At 41.2% G+C, this 23,047-nt stretch overlaps 1 protein-coding gene across 3 annotated transcripts in view; it reads left to right on the top strand.

Annotated features, from left to right (window-relative positions):
* COL28A1 (collagen type XXVIII alpha 1 chain) overlaps positions 1–21,798 on the top strand; it is a 140,701-nt gene extending 118,903 nt beyond the window's left edge. For 2 of the 3 annotated variants that reach the window (XM_024101347.3, XM_008163424.4), the window contains exons 33-36: positions 13,102–13,292; positions 18,712–18,961; positions 19,846–20,022; positions 20,940–21,798. In XM_024101347.3, coding sequence (XP_023957115.2) covers positions 13,102–13,292; positions 18,712–18,961; positions 19,846–20,018 — 614 coding nt within the window. In that variant the 3' untranslated portion in view covers positions 20,019–20,022; positions 20,940–21,798. Of the gene's footprint in view, positions 1–12,356; positions 12,647–13,101; positions 13,293–18,711; positions 18,962–19,845; positions 20,023–20,939 lie in introns of those variants that run through there. The other variant, XM_065587012.1, reaches the window with a different exon arrangement.
* The last annotated feature ends 1,249 nt before the right edge of the window (positions 21,799–23,047 follow it).

Below are 23,047 nucleotides of genomic sequence, written 5' to 3'. Positions count from 1 at the left end.
GTGACTTGCCTGCCTGGTGCGAAGGTTGCGGATCTCTCGAGGCATCTAGACAGCCTTATGTGTAGTGCTGGGGAGGAGCCGATGGTCGTGGTACATGTAGGTACCAATGACGTAGGGAAGGGTAGGAGAGATGTCCTGGAGGCCAAATTTAGGCTGCTAGGGAAGAGACTGAAATCCAGGACCTCTATGGTGGCATTCTCAGAAATGCTCCCAGTTCCACGCGCAGGGCCAGGTAGGCAGGCAGAGCTTCAGAGTCTCAATGCGTGGATGAGACGATGGTGTAGAGAGGAGGGGTTTACATTCATTAGGAACTGGGGAAACTTCTGGAATGGGGGGAGCCTATACAGGAAGAATGGGCTCCACCTAAACCAAGGTGGAACCAGACTGCTGGCACTAAACATTAAAAAGGTTGTAGAGCAGTTTTTAAACTAGGAGATGGGGGAAAGCCGACTGCTGCAGAGGAGCAAGTGGATCGGACAGAGACTTCTCCTAGGGGAGAGTCTAATGATAGAGAATCTCCAGGTTATAGTCAGGAGCAGAGGATGGAAGAGGATAAAGTAGGAGCCAGATCAGATGATAAACATTCACATAAAAAAGAATCTGACACATCAGAAAAGGGCAGACAAATAAACAGTGACAAGTTTTTAAAGTGCTTGTACACAAATGCTAGAAGTCTAAATAATAAGATGGGTGAACTAGAGTGCTTGTGATAAAGGAGGATATTGATATAATAGGCATCACAGAAACCTGGTGGACTGAGAGCAATCAATGGGACACAATCATTCCGGGGTACAAAATATATCAGAAGGACAGAACAGGTCGTGCAGGTGGGGGAGTGGCACTATATGTGAAAGAAAATGTACAATCAAATGAAGTAAAAATCTTAAGCAAATCCGCATGTTCCATAGAATCTCTATGGATAGAAATTTCATGCTCTAATAAGAATATACCATTAGGGATCTATTATCGACCACCTGACCAGGACGGTGATAGTGATGTGATGATGAAATGCTAAGGGAAATTAGGCCAGGTCTACACTACCCCCCTAATTCGAACTAAGGTATGCAACTTCAGCTACGTGAATAACGTAGCTGAAGTTCGAAGTACCTTAGTTCGAACTTACCTTGGTCCACACTCGGCAGGCAGGCTCCCCCGTCGACTCCGCGGTACTCCTCTCGCCGAGCTGGAGTACCGCAGTCGACGGCGAGCACTTCCGGGTTTGACTTATCGCGTCCAGACTAGACGCGATAAGTCGAACCCAGAAGTTCGATCGCTCGCCGCCGAACTACCGGGTAAGTGTAGCCAAGGCCTCAGAGAGGCTATCAAAATTAAGAACTCAATAATAGTGGGGGATTTTAATTATCCCCATATTGACTGGGAACATTTCACTTCAGGACGAAATGCAGAGATAAAATTTCTCGATATTTTAAATGACTGCTTCATGGAGCAGCTGGTACGGGAACCCACAAGGGGAGAGGCAACTCTAGATTTAATCCTGAGTGGAGCACAGGAGCTGGTCCAAGAGGTAACTATAGCAGGACCGCTTGGAAATACTGACCATAATACAATAGCATTCAACATCCCTGTGGTGGGAAGAACATCTCAACAGCCCAACACTGTGGCATTTAATTTCAAAAGGGGGAACTATGCAAAAATGAGGGGGTTAGTTAAACAGAAGTTAAAAGGTACAGTGACTAAAGTGAAATCCCTGCAAGCTGCATGGGCACTTTTTAAAGACACCATAATAGAGGCCCAACTTCAATGTATACCCCAAATTAAGAAACACAGTAAAAGAACTAAAAAAGAGCCACCGTAGCTTAACAACCACGTAAAAGAAGCAGTGAGAGATAAAAAGACTTCCTTTAAAAAGTGGAAGTCAAATCCTAGTAAGGCAAATAGAAAGGAGCATAAACACTGCCAAATTAAGTGCAAGAATGTAATAAGAAAAGCCAAAGAGGAGTTTGAAGAATGGCTAGCCAAAAACTCCAAAGGTAATAACAAAATGTTTTTTAAATACATCAGAAGCAGGAAGCCTGCTAAACAACCAGTGGGGCCCCTTGATGATCGAGATACAAAAGGAGCGCTTAAAGACGATAAAGTCATTGCGGAGAAACTAAATCGATTCTTTGCTTCAGTCTTCACGGCTGAGGATGTTAGGGAGATTCCCAAACCTGAGCTGGCTTTTGTAGGTGACAAATCTGAGGAACTGTCACGGACTGAAGTGTCACAAGAGGAGGTTTTGGAGTTAATTGATAAACTTAACATTAACAAGTCACCGGGACCAGATGGCATTCACCCAAGAGTTCTGAAAGAACTCAAACATGAAGTTGCGGAACTGTTAACTAAGGTTTCTAACCTGTCCTTTAAATCAGCTTCTGTATCCAATGACTGGAAGTTAGCTAATGTAACGCCAATATTTAAAAAGGGCTCTAGAGGTGATCCCGGCAATTACAGACCGGTAAGTCTAACGTCTGTACCGGGCAAATTAGTCAAAACAATAGTTAAGAATAAAATTGTCCGACACATAGAAAAACATAAACTGTTGAGCAATAGTCAACATGGTTTCTGTAAAGGGAAATCGTGTCTTACTAATCTATTAGAATGCTTTGAAGGGGTCAACAAATGTGGACAAGGGGGATCCAGTGGACATAGTGTACTTAGGTTTCCAGAAAGCCTTTGACAAGGTCCCTCACCAAAGGCTCTTATGTAAATTAAGCTGCCATGGGATAAAAGGGAAGGTCCTTTCATGGATTGAGAACTGGTTAAAAGACAGGGAACAAAGGGTAGGAATTAATGGTAAATTCTCAGAATGGAGAGGGGTAACTAGTGGTGTTCCCCAAGGGTCAGTCCTCGGACCGATCCTATTCAACTTATTCATAAATGATCTGGAAAAAGAGGTAAATAGTGAGGTGGCAAAGTTTGCAGATGATACTAAACTGCTCAAGATAGTTAAGACCAAAGCAGACTGTGATGAAGTTCAAAAAGATCTCACAAAACTAAGTGATTGGGCAACAAAATGGCAAATGAAATTTAATGTGGATAAATGTAAAGTAATGCACATTGGAAAAAATAACCCCAACTATACATACAATATGATGGGGGCTAATTTAGCTACAACAAGTCAGGAAAAAGATCTTGGAGTCATCGTGGATAGTTCTCTGAAAATGTCCACGCAGTGTGCAGCGGCAGTCAAAAAAGCAAACAGGATGTTAGGAATCATTAAAAAGGGGATAGAGAATAAGACTGAGAATATATTATTGCCCTTATATAAATCGATGGTACGCCCTCATCTCGAATACTACGTACAGATGTGGTCTCCTCATCTCAAAAGATATACTGGCACTAGAAAAGGTTCAGAAAAGGGCAACTAAAATGATTAAGGGTTTGGAACGGGTCTCATATGAGGAGAGATTAAAGAGGCTAGGACTCTTCAGCTTGGAAAAGAGGAGACTAAGGGGGGTTATGATAGAGGTATATAAAATCATGGGTGATGTGGAGAAAGTGGATAAGGAAAAGTTATTTACTTATTCCCATAATACAAGAACTAGGGGTCATCAAATGAAATTAATAGGCAACACGTTTAAAACAAATAAAAGGAAGTTCTTCTTCACGCAGTGCACAGTCAACTTGTGGAACTCCTTACCTGAGGAGTTGTGAAGACTAGGACTATAACAGAGTTTAAAAGAGAACTGGATAAATTCATGGTGGTTAAGTCCATTAATGGCTATTAGCCAGGACGGATAAGGAATGGTGTCCCTAGCCTCTGTTTGTCAGAGGGTGGAGATGGGTGGCAGGAGAGAGATCACTTGATCATTGCCTGTTAGGTTCACTCCCTCTGGGGCACCTGGCATTGGCCACTGTCAGTAGACAGGATACTGGGCTAGATGGACCTTTGGTCTGACCCGGTACGGCCTTTCTTATGTTCTTATGCTCCGCACTGACTGGGAGCCGCCCGAGTAAGTCCCCGCCCCAACCCTGCGCCCCAACCCCCTTCCCCAGCCCTGAGCCCCCCCAAACCCCTCATCCCCGACCCCACCCCAGAGCTTGCACCCTCAGCCAAGAGCCCTGACCCCTCCTGCACCACAGCCCTGAGCCCCCCCAAACCTGGAGCCCCCTTCTGCACCGCAACTCCCTCATCCCTGGCCTCACCCCCACGCCCAAATCCTCTGCCCCAGCCCTGAGCCCCTCCAACACCCCAAACTCCTCATCCCCAGCTCCGTTGGGTCGCAGGCATCAACAATTTTCTTCAATTGGGTTGCCAGAAAAAAAGTTTGAAAACCACTGTCTTAGGCAGTATGCCAGCAATTTGCCTGCTTTTTCACCCAATTCCCAGAAGTCCTGCCAGAGTCAAAATAGGGTGAATTCAGATGTGCTGAGTGCAGCTTATTGAGTTTAAATCTACAATTAATTGAGGATCAAAGAAATTCTGGAGATGGAGTTGTGGCATAAGATAAATTGAGCTCTTTTACTTTTTTCTAAAGGGCTTTCATTTTTTTCTCCAGGTTCCCTCTTCTTCTCAGATGCAAAACTTACAATTTTATTTCTATTTGCCCTTGAGCAAAATAGCCTGCTAGAAGATGTTGAGGGTTCATTTGTCTCCAGCAACAAGCCAGTTTCTTTTTTCAATAAAAATTTTGAAATGCGGATCTAATAAAAGTGAAGAATTAAATCGCTAGCTATAAGGCTTTTTCTCTCTCAGGTCTGTTCCTATTTGAAGAGTTATAGGAACATGATCAGTGACAGCACTTATATTAATGGAGGAGTCAATTACAGAATTAACCAAGTCCCTGGAGATTAAAAAGAAATCTATATAGGAATAGGACTGAGGTACCAAAGAAAACTATGACTAGTCCCTACCCATTAGATGTATAAGTCGCCAGATATCACATAGTCCCAGATCTTCAATGTGCAACTCCAGATCCATTCTAGTTTTGGTTGGTATATGACCCCGAGGTTGAGATTTGTTCAATCAAGCACCTCATTTAAATCCCTAACAATAACAGTAAGGATATGGGGTGAGCTATGTAATTTAATAAAAACCTACGAAAAGTTTCAGGATCATCAAGTGTAGGTCCATACATATTAGCAGTGATTAGTTCAGATACATTTGTGGTGACTTTAAGGATTAAAACTCTGTCCTGATTGTCTGAAATTGATTCCAAGACTGTTACGGACAGTGTTTTATGGAAGAGGATGGCTATCCCTCTGGATTTGGATGAGAAGCAGCAAGACATTGTTTTTCCTACCAAGTCGTGCTCTAATTTAGCAGCCTCATCTGTGGTCAAGTCTTCTGCAAAAGCATTTCATCTGCCTTTGCTTTCTTTAATAATGAGTACACTTTTTTCTTTAACTGGAGTATTGAGACCCGTTACATTCCAGGAAATAAAAGATTTAGGACCATTTGGCTGTGTTAAGAATTATTTTTGTAGCCTTACAGATGAAGGGGGTGGAATGTTTGTATAATTTGCTCTATTACGTCTCATCCTCCTCCCCATACAGAAACCCACTGAGAGTCCATGGATGAAATGTCTCAGGCACTTATTCCACAGATTTTGGATTACCTTGCTAGATGCTTGACACTTGCCAGACTTCCAGGGAATAGGGAGGGGAGAAGAGCACAAAAAGACAAGATAAAGCAAAAACATAACATACATATACCAACTTAACTTTACACCAAGCATAGGCAAGCACAATGAAAAGGCAATAGTTGTCAAATACTTAACATTATATAGAAAAAACTAAACCATTCATAAATTCCGGAAGGGGTCAGCCAGGGAGACACACTATCCAGGCCGAGAGATCCACCAATATCCATTATTGAAAGTATTACTATTATTTATTTAAAACAGGGATCCTATTTTCCCCATACCAGAGTAGTAACTACGTGGTAAGGAGACAGAAAGGGAGCATGCACTCCACAAATGGAATACTTCTTAACTAGGTATGTCAAAGTTATGCCTGTATATTATCCCCTAATTTGTATTTGTTTCAGTTTGCCAAACCAAACACCAGAGTACGGGTAATACAGGTTGGTGCATTGAGTAAGACATTGTATGTTGTGGGAATTCCAGAGCCACGTGTCCCTCCCCCTTTTAGTTTACAACCAAACATTCAGTTTCTCTTCTTCATATTAACATAACTAACAGGAGAGGAATCTAACTGTTCCCAAAATTGTAAATTATTGCACCAAAGAACACAGCAAACAAGTGACTCCTCTATTAACTTCATACTTCATGTACTCCAGATTTGAGCTTATCGAAAGCGTTAGGATGGGGAAAGGAACTGAAGAAGATGTGGGGGGTCAGGGCAAGGGGGATGAGAAAGGCAGTGGAAGTGGGGAGAGGGGCAAACAGGGTCAGGGTGAGAGGGAGAAAGTAAAAGGTGACAGGGAAGGTAGAAGTCATTGTCCTTGTAGCTCAGCAACCTATGTTGACCTTCTCCTCTGCTCTGTTGGACCATAGGGGGTATAACTACATTGCTCAGCTTCTGTGCAGCTTTCCAGGACATCTTGCAGGGAAGAGAGCCGTCTCTCCTACTTCCAGCACATAGGATGTCAAGCTGCTGGGCTTTGAGGAGCCCCAGCAGTAAGGCATGGCAACACAGCAAAGTCTCTCACTGGCACCAATTTTAAAAAGTGGTTTTGGAGCCCTCGAATTTCTACAGAACATCAGGGAGCTGCACCACCCCATCTTTGGTGGGTATGTTGGTGCCCAGCTAATACACAGGCCTTGTAATAATTCATGTTGATCTGCCACATGGGGATGTTGTCAAATGTTTCATGAATACCTCAGCACAAATACAGGAGCAAAGCACTTAATATTGCTAATACACAATTTAAATAAATCCTTTCCACAGTCAGTTCGCTCCCATGAGATCAATTCGGGATGAGGTGTTTTCTTAACTCCCCTGCTGGGGCGCTTCACAGTTTGATGAGAATTTATATACGTGTCCCAAAAATGAATAAAGTATAAGCTTGGAGCTGAAGAAATAACCCAAAGAAGTCAGTCAGTCGCAATGACTGGATAGGTTCATAAGTGCAGGTAAGGCAGACATAACAACTGGGAAGTAAATGTAGTATAAAACAGAACAGATACTCATTTCACTGCAGGCTATTTAAAAACCTTTTTGCTTCCTGTGGCTTTTGGAACAGATGCACTGCTTCACTAATCCTGACATGAAACTGAGCTCGAAACTTTATAAAATATTGAAGGCCTTGCTGCTTAACCAGTTCCCTTGCTCTTCTAAAGCCAGATCTCTGTTCAACCACATCTTTTACAAAATCTTGAGAAATCATTATCTTATTTTGTGGCATCCCCTCAACAGTTCTCCCCCCACCCATGAACTAGCTGCAATATTTTTTCTCTTGCCATAAATCTGAGAAATTTGACAATCAGTGCACAAGGTTTAGTATTCCAGGCTGCTTAGGAGCCAGGGACCTACATGCTCATTCTTAATCAAATTTAAAATCATCCCGCAAGCTAAGCATTTCTCAAAGGAGCCAAGGAACAAATTCTAGGGAGTAGTCTTTCTCTGCCCCTCCAGGTACTCTTGATAATTCTCAAATTATAGCAACGAGACCTTCCCTGGAGATCTGCCAGTTTAGACTTAAGAAAAAATAAATCTGTGCTTCTCTGCAGCTGGGCAGAGAGCCTTTGTACTTGATCTTCCACCGATGATACTATTCTTTCTGCTTCATTCACCCATCTTGTCATGTCAGCGCTGGCAGAAAGGAGTTAACTGAGGTAACAGTGAATTGTATTGTGTGGCCTTGATATCTACTATGTCTAGGGTTACCATATTTCAACAATCAAAAAAGAGGACGGGAGGAGCCCCGCCCCTGTCCTAGCCCCGCCCCTGTCCTAGCCCCGCCCCGTCCTGTCCTAGCCCCGCCCCTGCCCCTTCCACTCCCTCCCACTTCCTGCCCCCTCAGAACCCCCAACCCTCCCCCCCACTCCTTGTCCCCTGACTGCCCCCCAGGACTCCACACCCTCCCTAAGCCTCCCTGCCTCTTGTCCCCTGACTGCCTCCTCCTGAGACCTTCCCCACATCCTAACTGGCCCCCTAGTACCCTACCCCCCTACCTGTCCCCTGACTGCCCCAACCCTTATCCACACCCCCACCCCCTGACAGCCCCCCCCAGAACTCCTGACCCATCTAAACCCCTCTGCTCCCTGTCCCCTGACTGCCCCCTCCTGGGACCCCTGCTCCTAACTGCCCTCCAGAACCCCACCCCCTACCTAAGCCTCCCTGTTCCTTATCCCCTAACTGCCCCTTCCTAAGACCCCTCTCCCTAACTGCCCCCCAGGACCTTACCCCCTACCTGTACCCTCACTGCCCAAAACCTTATCCACCCTCCCCCAGAAAGTCTGCCCCGAACTCCCCCCCCCCGCTCCTTGTCCCCTGACTGCCCCCTCCTGGGACCCCTGCTCCTAACTGCCCCCCAGAACCCCACCCCCTACCTAAGCCTCCCTGTTCCTTGTCCCCTAACTGCCCCCTCCTGAGACACCCCCCCCACACCTGTACCCTGACTGCCCAAAACCTTACACCCCCAACCCCCAGACAGCCCCCCCAGAACTCCCAAATACCCCCCCCGCTCCTTGTCCCCTAACTGCCCCCTCCTGAGACCCCCCCACCTGTACCCTGACTACCCAAAACCTTACACCCCCAACCCCCAGACAGCCCCCCCCCAAACTCCCTGACCCATTCAACCCTCCCCCCTGCTCCCTGTCTCTTGATTACCCCCCCCCCCCGAACCTCCCTGCCGCTTCTCTGGCCCCCGGCCCCCTAGCACGCTCGACAGCGGGGGAGGGCAGCAGGCTCGGAGCTCCAGACGAACAGCCGGCGATCTGTGAGTGCAGGGAGGGAGGGAGGGAGAGGAGGGGAGTGGTGTCAAGTTTCAGGAGGGAGGAGGGGGAAGTGCAAGCAGGGCTCTGGCTCTGGCTTTTGGAGCACCGGCTGCTTTGTAAGCGCGCGCACGCTCTGCATGGGGTGGGGGGAGGAGGGGAAGTCCGGACATTGACAAATTCCCCCCGGACGCTATTTTTAACCCGAAAAAGCCGGACATGTCCGGGGGAATCCGGACGAATGGTAACCCTACTATGTCTGCAGCAACTCTCTTCAGCAGGGCCACCATATACATAGTGCCCTCAGCAGTTGCCAATTTGTTCACAGTGCCGGGGGGGACGGAGAAGGGGGATACATACTCCTTGTTTTTCAACTACTTATAGAGCTTCCAGCAAACAAATATTTGCCTGCTGACATCCCAGCCATTTTGGGATAGCTGTTCCTTTATTAGAGGGGTCAGTCAGGGGCCCTGGACTCTGGATGGAAATAGATATTAGCATATAGCTCTGCAGCTCAAGGGATCTGCTCCTCCATGCACACTCCCAATTTTTGTGTCTTCTTCAAACTTGATCAGTGATGATTTTATGTTTTCTTCCTGGTCATTGATAAAAATGTTAAATAGCATAAGGCCAAGAATGGATCCCTGTGGGTCTCCACTAAAAAGACACCAACTCAATAATGATTCCCCATTTACAATTACATTTTGAGAGCTATTGGTTAGCCAGCTTTTAATTCATTTAATGTGTGGCATATTCATTTTACATTGTTCTAGTTTTTTTAACCAAAATGTCATGTGGTACGAAGTCAAATACATACAGATGTCTAGTACATCAACACTATTAACTTTATTAACCAACTTGTAATTGCATAAAAAAAATTATCACGTTAGTCTGACAGGATCTATTTTCCATAAACCCATGTTCATTGGCATTAATTATATTACCTTCCTTTAATTCTTTATTAACTGAGTCCCATATCAGCTGCTCCATTATCTTGCCTGGGATCGTCAGACTGATAGATCTATAATTACCAGGGTCATCCTATTTACCCTTTTAAAATATTGGCACAGCATTAGCTTTCTTCCAGGCTTCTAGAACTTCCCTACTACTTTAAGACTTATTGAAACTCAGCATTAACAGGTCCAGCAAGCTTCTCAGTCAGCTCTTTTAAAACTCTTGGATGCAAGGTATCTGGACTTGCTGATTTTAAAATGTCTAACATTAGTAGCTGCGGTTTAACATCATCCAAACATACTAGTGGAATGGAAAGAGAGTGTTATCATATATGACTATATCATCTTCCCCACACACAAATACAGAACAGAAATATTTATTGAACATTTCTGCCTTTTCTGCATTATTATTGATAATTCTATCATTTCCATCTAGTAATGGATCATTGTTAGGATTCTTTTTGTTCTCAATATACATTAAAAATTTGTTCTTATTTTCCTTAACTCTGCTGCACATAAATTTCTCCGTGTGTCCCTTTCCTTCCCTTATCAATTTTTTTTATCATTTCTAACTTCTGATTTATATTCATTACTATTAGCTTCCCCTTTCTTCTATTGTAAGATAATATATATATTTTTTATTTTTATAGCAGTCTTTACTTCCTCTCTAAACTAGGTCTTTCTTTAATCAATAAGGCCTTCTTCCTTGATTGTGGCTTTTGGGGCATCTTGTAAAGTGTTCTTAAATAATTCCCAATTATCATTCACATTTTTTCTGATTAAATTCTTCTTTCCACCCGATTTGGCTCATAATTGTGAAATTGGCCCTTTTAAAGTCCTAAGTAAATATATCACTGGTCTGAATTTTATTCTGTTTGGACATTAGAAATGTGATCAAGTCATGATCACTTGTACTTAGGCTACCATTAATCTTTAGTTCTGTGATCAGTTCCTCTTTATCTGTCAAGATGAAGTCTAATATAGGTCCAATATAGTTTTGGACACAACTCTTTTTGGGTTAGGAAATTGTCATCTGTAATATTTGGAAATTCCAAGGATGTTTTAGTATTGGCACCATGAGACCTCCAGTATGTGTCACTCAAATTGAAGTCCCCCATAATCACTCAGTTTTTTCCCCTATACTCTAGAGTAAGGAGATCGTCATCTTGTTCCCTAGTGTGATTTGATGATCTGTAGCAGACACCAACTAACACTCTGTTTTGTGCTCTATCTGCTAAGGCATTGATCCATAAGCATTCAAGAGCACTCTCTTCTGCATTAATCAGTGACTTGGAAATATTTTTGACAAAGCGTGCCACTCTCCCTTCTGTTGCCTACTTGATCCTTCCTAAACAGGTTATAACCATTGATTTTAATGCAAATAATCCCACCAAATTTCAATAATACCAACTAAATCAAATTTGTGCCCATAAAGGAGTAATTCCAATCCCTCTTCTTTGTTAACCAGGCTCCTAGCATTGGTGTAGAAGCAATTATAGACTTTCTTCCCTTCATATCCTTTGGTTCCTTGACTGATTTTATTCTCAGCATCTCAATTTTGTGCTAACTAGTGCTCCTATTTTTCCTTTTCTTACCCTCCTATTTTGCTGTTAGTTTAACCCCCTCATGGACTACTCTAGCTACCCTGTCCCCAAGGAGATTGGTTCCCCTTCTCCTGAGGTGGACCAATGTTCCACAAAACCAAAACCCTCCACCCTCCACCACTTACCTAGCCAGCAGTTCACTTCCAGAATCTTCTGCCTTCTGTCTTCCTTTGCTCTTGGCACAGCCTTTCCAGGTTCTCTCACCTGAGAGAACCATCACCAGTATTGTTCCCTCCCATGTCTCTTTCACACTGGGAAAAAGGACCTCCCAGCAGGCCTGGCTCTCAGGTTTGTAGTTGCCATGTCCCATAGGAGCTATAATCTGCAGAAAGCCTTTTTTCTAAACTAAAATTTCTAAAGGACGGTGCTAGGCCTGTATCTTGCCTTAAAGTGCCAGCATGCCCTGTTACAAACTCATAAGACTGAGATTTTTCCATGGCAAATTAAAACATTATGGCCCAGATCCACCAAGGTAGATTTCCATTGACCTCAATGGAAATTAGAAGCCTAAATACCTTTGTGGATCTGGGCCTAAATCTTTTTTCCAACTCCACTGGCAATATTTACATCAGAGTATAGAACAGATGATACCACCTACTCAGTTAGCCCCTGAACCTGTAATGAAGTCTGCCTGCACAGACATCTTGGCAGAACTGGCACCTCACTGAGTGAGTGGTAATAGCATTCTTATACTCTGATGCAGATTATGGCCAGCAGTGACTCAGTGGGGCTCAAAGTGGGCTCAGGGGCCAGCCCATGAAGAGTTCATAGTAGGATTGGGACCTTAACGACAGATTCAGCTACTTTCTCTAGTCACCTGTCCCTGTGCTTTTTAGATACTAATAAAGCCCTATATATTGGTTCCATTCAGTCATTAATTGGGAGATATCACTGATATATGAAGTAACAAAAATAAACAGATTTGAGAATACTCATTGTATATTAGTTCTTTTCAGATAATTTCGTGATCTACTTTTCACGTCATTCTCTAAGGCTACGTCTTCACTACCCGCCTGGATCGGCAGGTAGAAATCGATCTCTCGGGGATCGAATTATCGCGTCTCGTCGGGACGTGACAATCGATCCCCGAATCGACGCTTGTACTCCACCAGTGCCGGTAGGAGTAAGCACCGTCGATGGGGGAGCCACGGCAGTCGATTTGCCGCCGTCCTCACAGCGGGGTAAGTCGGCTCGGATACGTCGAATTCATCTACGCTATTCGCGTAGCTGAATTTGCGTATCTTAAATCGACACCCCCCCCCCAGTGAAGACGTAGCCTAAGAGGACTTAATTTTTCAGTACATTTCCCCTGTACTAATTAATTCACTGTGTTTCAGAGGTAAATATATCTAGGATATACTATATGTAGCAGCTTTCAAGACAAACAGGTGACTGCCAACCAGATGTACAGACAGTAGAACAAGGGTTCTCAAAGTGGGGTCATGAACAGGTGTCAGGTGTCAAAACCACTCTGCTCTTTCCATATTGCTAAATGGGAGCGGGATTCCAGACAGATACTAAGGGTTTTCTGGGGAAGGCAGTCAAGGGGTGGAAAAGGTTGAGAACCACTGCACTGGATTATAGACTTTTCTTTGTTCATGTGTATGATCACTTTAGAGCAACTCTGGCAACTGTTCCACTTATGCACTGAATTTCCTGTCAGAATCAGAGTAAAATGTGGATTTCTGTTAAACTTTTCAGCTCTTGAGAATAATCTCTTCCAACAAATCTGTGAGAATGACTCCAGCTCATATATCACCAGAGTCCTCAGTTCATTTTCAACTCCTCACCCTGGATTTGAAACACCCAACGAACGTAATATTGATCAGTTTGGTAAAACTCAGACTCCAGAACTTTATGTCCCTCCACCTACACAAGAAACTATCAATTTTGTAAGTAAAGTGTAATTATTAATAATCTTTAAAAAGAACTATGCCTGTATTTACATAAAAACATAATTTCTTACATTGTTTATTATCCTTGTAAGATGCAACATGATCAAATCATGAATTCTTTCAACAGACAGAAGCAAGATTTGGACAAAGGATATTTAAAGTGAGATCTGGAACTTAATTGCTAATTATTAAAAAACAGCTGTTTACCAAAAGAAGTAGATGTTGGAGTCTTAGAATCAAATGGAGATCTGTAAAATATATATTATGCCAGGGTTTTCAAACTTTTCATAGTATGGACACATCTTAAAGTGAGCTTTGTGGGTACCTCTCCTTCCATTCACAATTGTACAAATCACCACCCCTTTGTGAATGCAACTAGAACAATTTCTTACATGGAAAAGTACTATTAGGAAATATAGTTATGTAAGAAAAGAAAATATATGTAGCAAAGTGCACATGCCTAATTATGCAGTAGAAGACATTTTTATGTGGAAAATATGCTAATTGCCTGTGCAAACGTGTTGTGAAGGCACAGTTTTGTGCAGTTAGAATGAAATCCCACATGTTGAAAATTAGATTCTGTAATCTCTGAGGAATAATTCCAGGTTAAACATTTTAACACACTTAAAACTGCCTTCTCCAAACAAGGACACTCCACTGAGAAGTGGATTGCATCATGGAACAGCCCACCCAAATACCCCAAGAGAACCTGCTTCAAGACAGAAATAAACCCCCCTCTGACCACACCCACTTAGTTTTCACCTACCACCCCATACTGGAACCATACAGGGTATCAAACAACCCATACGTGATGGGGACCCCATTCTCAGGGCCATCCAGGGTTTTTGCCACCCCAAGCGGCAGAAAAAAAGAAAAAAGCCGCGATCGCGATCGACAGTAGCTCAGCCGCACCGCTTTCTTCTTCGGCGGCAATTTGGTGGCAGGTCCTTCCCTCCGAGAGGGGAATGAGGGACCCGCTACCGAATTGCCGCCGAAGAGCCCGACGTGCCGCCCCTTCCCCTTGGCCACCCCAAGCACCTGCTTGCTAAGCTGGTGCCTGGAGCCGGCCCTGCCCATTCTGAAAGAAATCTTTCCTGAACCCCCACTTCAGGCCTTCAAACAACCTTCCAACCTCTCCAAGCTCATCATCAGAAGCAAGTTCCCCACAGATCAGGACACATCAATTAAAGTGGCACCAGAGCCTGCCAGAGCAACAGATGCAAAACCTGCAGATATATCTCCACTGCTACAATGATCAACACTCCCCACAACACACCTTTTAAGATCTATGGGTCCTACACATGCCTATCACAACATGTGGTGGACCTCATCCAGTGCACTAAATGTCCAGAGACACTTGATTTAAGGTTTATTACAATAATCTGTACCCACTAGCCCTGTCTTTTTGCCCTATGACTGCAGAGGTGTTAATGGGCTACTCTACCTTGAATGGTCCCTTACAATATGTGCCAACTACTTATACTAAAACAATCTATTCCACCTTGCATTTTGCTGTGACGCTGGGATTACCCTTCCCAGGCTTGAAGAAGAGCTCTGTGTAGCTTGAAAGCTTGTCTCTCTCACCAACAGAAGTTGGTCCATTAAGCGATATTACCTTACACACCTAGTCTCTACAATATCCTATAGGATAGTGTCAGCTGATACCAGATCACTCAATTTTCAAGCGTTGCTGGCTCTTCCTTTCTTTCTGCGTCTATTATGGACATCCAAGAGTGGGTGCAGGGTTGTTTTTTGTAAAACTATTTTAACAGTTAAAATGTTACAAATTCTAGTGATATTTTCCATTCTAAGGAATATCTGTTCAAATCAACAATATGTTACCCAATAGCAGAAAAGTTTTTTTAGGTCTGTCAAGCAATTAAAAAAATTAATCGCGCGATTAATCGCACTGTTAAACAATAATAGAATACCATTTATTTTAAATATTTTGAATGTTTTCTACATTTTTAAATATATTGATTTAAATTATAACAGAATACAAAGTGTACAGTTCTCACTCTGTTTATTTTTTACTACAAATATTTACACTGTAAAAAACAAAAGAAATAGTATTTTTCAATTCACCTAATACAAGTACTGTAGTGCAATTTCCTTGTTGTGAAAGTTGAATTTACAAATGTAGAACTATGTACAAAAATATAACTGCATTCAAAAATAAAACAATGTAAAACTTCAGAGCCTACGAGTCCATTCAGTCCTATTTCTTGTTCAGCCAATCGCTCAGACAAACAAGTTTGTTTACATTTGCAGGAGATAATGCTGCCTGCTTCTTGTTCACAATGTCACCTGAAAGTGAGAAAAGGTGTTCTCATTACACTGTTGTAGCTGATGTTGCAAGATATTTACATGCCAGATGCACTAAAGATTCATATGTCTCTTCATGCTTCAACCACCATTCCAGAGGACATGCATCCATACTGATGATGGGTTCTCCTCGATAACAATCCAAATCAGTATGGATTGACACATGTGCATTTTCATCATCTGAGTCAGATGCCACCAGCAGAAGGTTGATTTTCTTTTTTGGTGGTTCGGGTTCTATAGTTTCCGCATTGGAGTGTTGCTCTTTTAAGACTTCTGAAAGCATGCTCCACACTTCATCCCTCTCAGATTTTGGATGGCACTTCACATTCTTAAACCTTGGATTGAGTGCTGTAGCTATCTTTAGAAATCTGACATTGGTACCTTCTTTGCATTTTGTCAAATCTGCAGTGAAAGTGTTTTTAAAATGAGCATGTGCTGAGTCATCATCTGAGACTGCTATTACATGAAATATATGGCAGAATGCAGGTAAAACAGAGCCAAAGTCATACAGTTCTCCCCCAAGGAGTTCAGTCACAAATTTAATTAACACATTATTTTTTTAACTAGCGTCATCTGCATGGAAGCATGTCCTCTGGAACAGTGGCCGAACCATGAAGGGGCATACGAATGTTTAGTGTATCTGGCACATAAATACCTTCAATGCCGGCTAAAAAAGTCCTATGCGAATGCTTGTTCTCACTCTATGATGACATTTAAAAAAAGAAGTGGGCAGCATTATCTCACGTAAATGTAAACAAACTTGTTTGCCTTAGCGATTGGTTAAATAAGAAGTAGGACTGAGTGGACTTGTAGGCTCTAAAGTTCTGCATTGTTTTGTTTTTGAGTGCAGTTATGCAACAAAAAAAAACATTTGTAAGTTGCGCTTTCATGATAAAGAGATTGCACTATGGCACTTGTATGAAGTGAATTGAAAAATACTGTTTCTTATCATTTTTACAGTGTAAATATTTGTAATAAAAAATATAAAGTGAGCAGTGTATACTTCATATCCTGTGTTGTAATTGAAATCAATATATTTGAAAATGTAGAAAAACAACCAAAATATTTAATAAATTTCAGTTCGTATTCTATTGTTTAACAATGCGGTTAAAACCGCGATTAATCGCAATTAATTTTTTGAGTTAATCGCATGAGTTAACTGCGATTAATCAACAGCCCTAGTTTCTTTTTAAAAAGTTAATAATTTTTTTAAAACTGAACAACAGTTTTTAATGGTCTGGTCTCTTCACTCTGTTGTGGCCCAGCCTTGTGCACTGGATCACACACAGTATGGGTTTGGAGCAGAGGCTGCTCTACCTATAGGCAACCTAGGCAGTTACCTAGGGCAGCAGATTTATGGGCAGTGGTCTAGAGTAGCAAATTTGGCCTGGCCACCCCTCTGTCATGAGCAATCTGAGGGCTTGTCTACACTTAAAAGATTTCCCTGACAGGCCACAGGCTGCCAATCCCTGATTTAGACGAATAGCGGAATAACATACATATGCTGTTTTTGCTTTAGTCTCTGGGCAAATCATGCCTCTAGTTACACCTAGTATTGCATGGGTGAAACTGAGGGCAGAATTTGGCCTTATTTAGGCAAAGTAGTTGGAAGCACCGTATTGAGCTCATTAGTGAATTGGCTGTTTATGGGATCACGTACTATGTGATTTAGTGTTAATTATTTTTACCTCTAAATGACCAGGTGCTCATTAATGTGGATTTGGATGATCATATCAATAGCTAAATCTTTACAGCTCCTAACTCCCATCAAAATAAATATGGCCATTTAAAGAGCTTGAGCTGAAACACAAATATAAGTTTGCAGCCTGAAGAGGCTTCTTTGGACTGTGTCCGCCTGCTTAAACGTTTCCCACAGTTACAGCTATTGAGTCACAATGAGCAGGATTTTTCCTGGACTGGCCCTGGATTCTGGTTGCTTGTAAACAAGGGGATTCAGAGCATAATGTCCAGTTATAAAAGTGACAAATCAGCTCACCAGTATCCAATACTATTTCACATTAATCTATAACACTACATGTTTTAAGTTGCGTTTTGAAATGTTGATGTCTGTAATATTATTTCTTTTAAATGAGAGTGTACATAGTGTCATAAATCAAAAGCAATGCATTATTTATAGATTTGGAGTTCAGATAATTCAGAGAACACTCTCCATTCTGTGATCTATAATTCCATTGTTTCTAAACCTTGGAGTCATTTTTAAAATTTGGGGTTAGGTTAATGATCTGTAGAGCTTTACAGGTTTTAGGAAGGGGGGTTATTTTGTCCAAAAAATTCTACATATTTCTATTTCCCTAATGAGCAATTCACTATCAATTGGAGATTTCTTTTCAAATTCTGATATTTGATCAATTGTATTTACTACTTAATATGATCTGGTTAACCATTAAAAATCCTGACTATCAGCAGCAGGGAGATGAGACGATCCCATGTGACCGTGAATGGGAGGAGAAATGTCCACAAGCCAATCTGTGTATTAAGATATGGTCTCCACAATTTAAATGTTTATCACCTTCTGCTCTAGCAGTCTCTTAGGGGCGACTTTCCTACTTCCTAAAAACATCTCTGCAGAGGCAGAATGCATGCATATCCCCCTGCAAGTAATGCAGCAAATAGGGTGCCATCCATCTCACTGCCTAGATTCAGGATCTAAAATGTCACATAATCCCTTGGAACTACATACTAGAAATGATGAAGCATTTCACAGATTCATTTTGCTCCTTGGCCCCTCATATCCCTGATTTTATTTACTTTGCCAACTAAAAGGTTCCTGCGGCATTGATTAACTAGAATTAGGTTTGACATAGCCTGTGACTGAATTAAGTGGAAAGCACTATATTGCCTTCTCAGTCCATCAGCACCCAAGAAGCTCTAAAAACGTATTTAGTAAAAATAGCAACAGAGAGATGTGGAGGTTCACAATTCATTAGAGAGGCATGAACTTGCGGAGCAGTACAGCTAAATAGCACATGAGAAAATACTATTAGCCTCCTACATCATCTCAATTTTTCTCTTGGTATGCGAGTCTAAGTAGAATTTTACCATTAATGTAAAACTTTTAATCCTTTTGTAGCTGAGCCCTCCAGAGACTGACAGAGAGACAGAGCTGTTGTCTTCCTCACTGGATTATACTGCTAGCACACCTTTTCAAAGGAACATTCCTGGTAGTCACAGACAACCAGTGACCTCTTCTCTTTATGGCAGATCTGATGACTTGGAAACTAGAGCTCCTAGTCCAGATGTACCTCTGCCATTCGGTATAATCACAGATGTAGAATGGCCTTCAACAGTTTTGAAGCCTCAAGTAATAGCGACTAGAAAAGGTAAGGAGCAAATGTTGCTGCTAGAATTTGGCAAGAACAAAGATCTCGTTCTTGTCTTGTTACTGTTGGTTTTTGTTTTACAGTAGGTGTTTGTTCAGGCTTTTTAAGGACTTCATTTTTTCCTCCTAAATGCTGACTACTTTTCATAACACTTTGAATACAAGCTATTTTAAATTTTTTATGGTGGCAAATGCAGAGCGTATAAGGAGGCAGAGAGGATTAAGTGAACAAGTTGTTTTCATGCTTGGGGGCTTGAGTTCAAATCATTTAGCCTAGACAGAGAAAAAATTTAATAGCTTGATATACAACTGAGAAACTCTCCTCAGGTGAGCCTGGGGCCTGGAGATGTAGCAGATATTTCTAGTCAAGGACGAATGGCATTCACAATATTTCAGGAGGTAGCTTGCTCACTAGACTTGCCTCCACTATTTTTTAGTCTAGGCAGTGTTAACAAACCTTAATATTTGCTAGACACTGAATTCACCAAATTATATGGGGAACAAAATAAAAGCATGTATAAATTGGGAGTTAAATATTTGCAAATCACTAATTATTCTTATCCTACTGGTTACTATTGCTTGGCAATGACATTTTCTAGAATAAGAATCCAATTCTGGCACCTCAACACTGATTTAGGTTCCAAAATAGGGATTTAAGCACCCAAATTTGAAAACTGAGCCACTAGTCCGTATATCTTTCAATCCATTCACATACCTTCCACTGATGTCAATGGGAATTTGACTGAGGACTGTATATGACCCCAAGAGATCAAGTGGGTGTAACAGGAGATGGTTTTTATTTACTGAAGAAGGTTCTTTTATAAAGTTCAATTTAACACAATAAGGAAGAAAAACCCCAGCTAACTTAACTTGATGTGTTTTCAGATCCTAGGTGCTTGGAACCTATGAAACAAGGAGACTGTCGAGATTATCTGGTGAAGTGGTATTATGACAAGGATGCCAATTCTTGTGCCCGATTTTGGTATGGAGGTTGTAATGGCACCAGAAATAGGTTTGATACAGAAAAAGAATGTCAGGAAACCTGTATTCATAGATGAACAAGTAAGTCACATCTATGCTGGAGGCTGTCCTCACAAATCCAGAGTCATCTTTTAAATTGAAAAGATAAGAAAATTAATTGTGCAGCATATTGAATGCAGGGACCAGAGGTATTCAACTCTTCAAGTGGTCTCCTAAGTATAACTGTCTAAAGGGATGCAAAACCTGATTTATAGACGTACTACAGTAATTAAGTTGTCTTGTTGCCATATGGAATATTTCCCAGATACTGTTTAACATGGGCCTCCCCAGACAAAGAGAAATAATTCCTAGCCCTTAGGTAGCATTTTTCATCCATAAATCTTAAAGCGCTTTACAACAGGTGGGTAAGCATTATCACCACCAAGTGGGAATATTGGACTGCCTATAGTAGGATGACCAGACAGCAAACGTGAAAAATCAGGACAGGGGGTGGGGGTCGGGTAATAGGAGCCTATATAAGAAAAAGATCCAAAAATCAGGACTGTCCCTATAAAATTGGAACATCTGGTCATCCTAGCCTATAGTCTGAAACTTCCAAAGAAAAAATATTGTATTGTCTCATAGCTATAGCTTTCTCTATAATAGCTACCTCTGTATAGATTGATGTTTTAGATATCTCCTTTATGACCAACACATTTTTTAAAAAATTAAGGTTTTGCTGTAAGTGGCATAAGTGTTTACAGTTAAACCACCAGAGCTGTGGGTACATAATATTAATTAGGTGATATAGAATCCACCCCAGCAACATCTGAACCATTATCTCTGGTATCAGAATTAACTTCCTTATTTTTGCTTGTGAGTCTAGGAAAGTTTCTACTCATCTAAATCACAGAAGATATATTGCATTTGATCTTTTGTTTAAAAAAGTGACTTTAAACTGCAGCAATTGCATTCCTCAAAGCTCTATAATAATCAAATTGATTTTTATTTCCTTCTAGGAACTGTCAGTTGGGATTAGTGAAGCTGAATATTTCTGGCGTGTGTACAGGAATGAACACTGGAGAAGAATCCAGAATGATGTGCCAATATGAACACTCCTAGAGTATCTTTTAGTGCTTGTCACAATATGACATTCACAATAACTAGAGTGTAGATACACTCATATATAGCATATATTATCTAGATCATCTAGTAATAACTTTATGATGCATACAAAGAAATATACCTTTTCCCTCCAACTTTGTTGTTTTGATATAGTACTGTATATGGCACATATCATTCCAATTTTAGAATTAAGATGTCAAACATTTTGATACTCAGCATTTAACAATAAAGGCTTCAATCTATTTGAAAAATAAAGTGTGCTACAGTTTTAAACAGAAATTAGTGGTGCCTGAAATTGTTTCTCTTGTTACAGCACTTAGAGCAGGAAATGAAAATGTGTCATTTATCAGTATCCCTTGGGGATTTAAATACCCTGGATATAACTGAATGAGTGTTTTCTTCTGTTGAAGCAGGTTTGGATTTAACGCTAGAATAATTTTGTCAGTTAGAAAGGTAAGCCCTGTCAATTCATTTTATTGTATAGTTATGGTAAAAGCTATGAGAGTCTTCAACTTTTAGGCTATTCAACATATTTTGATTTCTCAGGGCCCCTGTATAATAGAATGAAACAAAAAAACATATACACTACAGTTAAATAAAATAAATTATGTTGCAATTAAAAGGGAAAAGCACTGAAAGATGTACTGACATCTTTATTTCTATTATAATACTTTTTCCTTTCAGACCCAACCCTACCTGAAGGCACTGTATAAGCTAAAACTGAAGAGCTTCTGATTAAATTAATATAAAGTAGTCTTGCATTGTTATTTGTTTGGAAATACAATACTTATGCCTGCATAGGCACTCATGCCAATCTTTAACAAGATAAAATAGATGCTTACACAGTTTTAAGTTCCTCTTACTTAACTCTTAAGGACATCAAAAGGTATATTGCTGTTTACCTCAGATGTTATGCAATCCTCACTGAAAGAAATGCTGGAGTATATGATTTTTCCAAAGGACTAGTGATTTTGTGTGCCCAACCTGAGACACCTAAAACAAGGCATAATTTTCAGAGAAAGGGTGCTCACCCATTTCTGAAAACATGTCCCTGGTAATGTGTCTCAAGTTGGATATCCAAAAAGGAAGTAACCCAAATCACTAGTCACTTCTCAAAATGTTGGCCTGTATGTATAGAACTAATATTAGCTAATGATCACTTCATCCTGAAAAATGAGGGATTTAGTGTTCGGTTAGAATGCAAAAGTCAAAAATGAGGAGAGTACCAGGGAAACACTGAGCTTCATAGTGTTGCTTGCTTAAATACCAGGGGTTCAAAGATTTAGAACAAAATCAAGCTGTTAAAAGCTCAAATATTATTTTCTTTCACAATAAAAAAAAAAGGAAAATCCTTTTCATTTCTTATTTCAAAACATACTGAAATTTATTAACAAGGCCACCAAAAATCTGCTATTCTTTTGGCCATAGCAACAGATGCACTGCAAATGATATGGAAAAACTCTTGTGGGACCTAAGATTTTACTGGCCCACAGGATAAGTGACCACACTTAGCAGGGCACAATTACACCGCTACCTCGATATAATGCGACCCGATATAACACAAATTCGGATATAACACGGTAAATCAGTGCTGCGCACTCCGGTGGATCAAAGCAAGTTCAATATAACGTGGTTTCACCTATAATGTGGTAAGATCTTTTGGCTCCCAAGGACAGCATTATATCGGGGTAGAGGTGTACACATTCATTCTAATAATTCAAGACAGAACTCTTTATTTTACATGTAATCTCCTCAAGTACCACCAGATGGGGCAACTATAAAAATCTTTTTACCAAGTTCCTCATAGCAAGAATAAAGACAAAGGACAAGAAATTCTCTCTACTGGATGGGAATTCTACAGAGCAAGGCAAAGACTAGCAATTCAGATACAGTTCAGGTGGAAGAGATACTAAGGACGCTTCAGTCACTGCCACAATGGTATGCACATGGAACACAGCCTGTTCGGATATTGCTTTAGAGATTTGTGTGAAAACAAAGCAAT

The sequence above is a fragment of the Chrysemys picta genome, chromosome 2, assembly GCF_011386835.1.
Source record: "Chrysemys picta bellii isolate R12L10 chromosome 2, ASM1138683v2, whole genome shotgun sequence".
Taxonomy (NCBI): Eukaryota; Metazoa; Chordata; order Testudines; family Emydidae; genus Chrysemys; species Chrysemys picta.
This window is presented reverse-complemented; position numbering and strand designations above follow the sequence as displayed.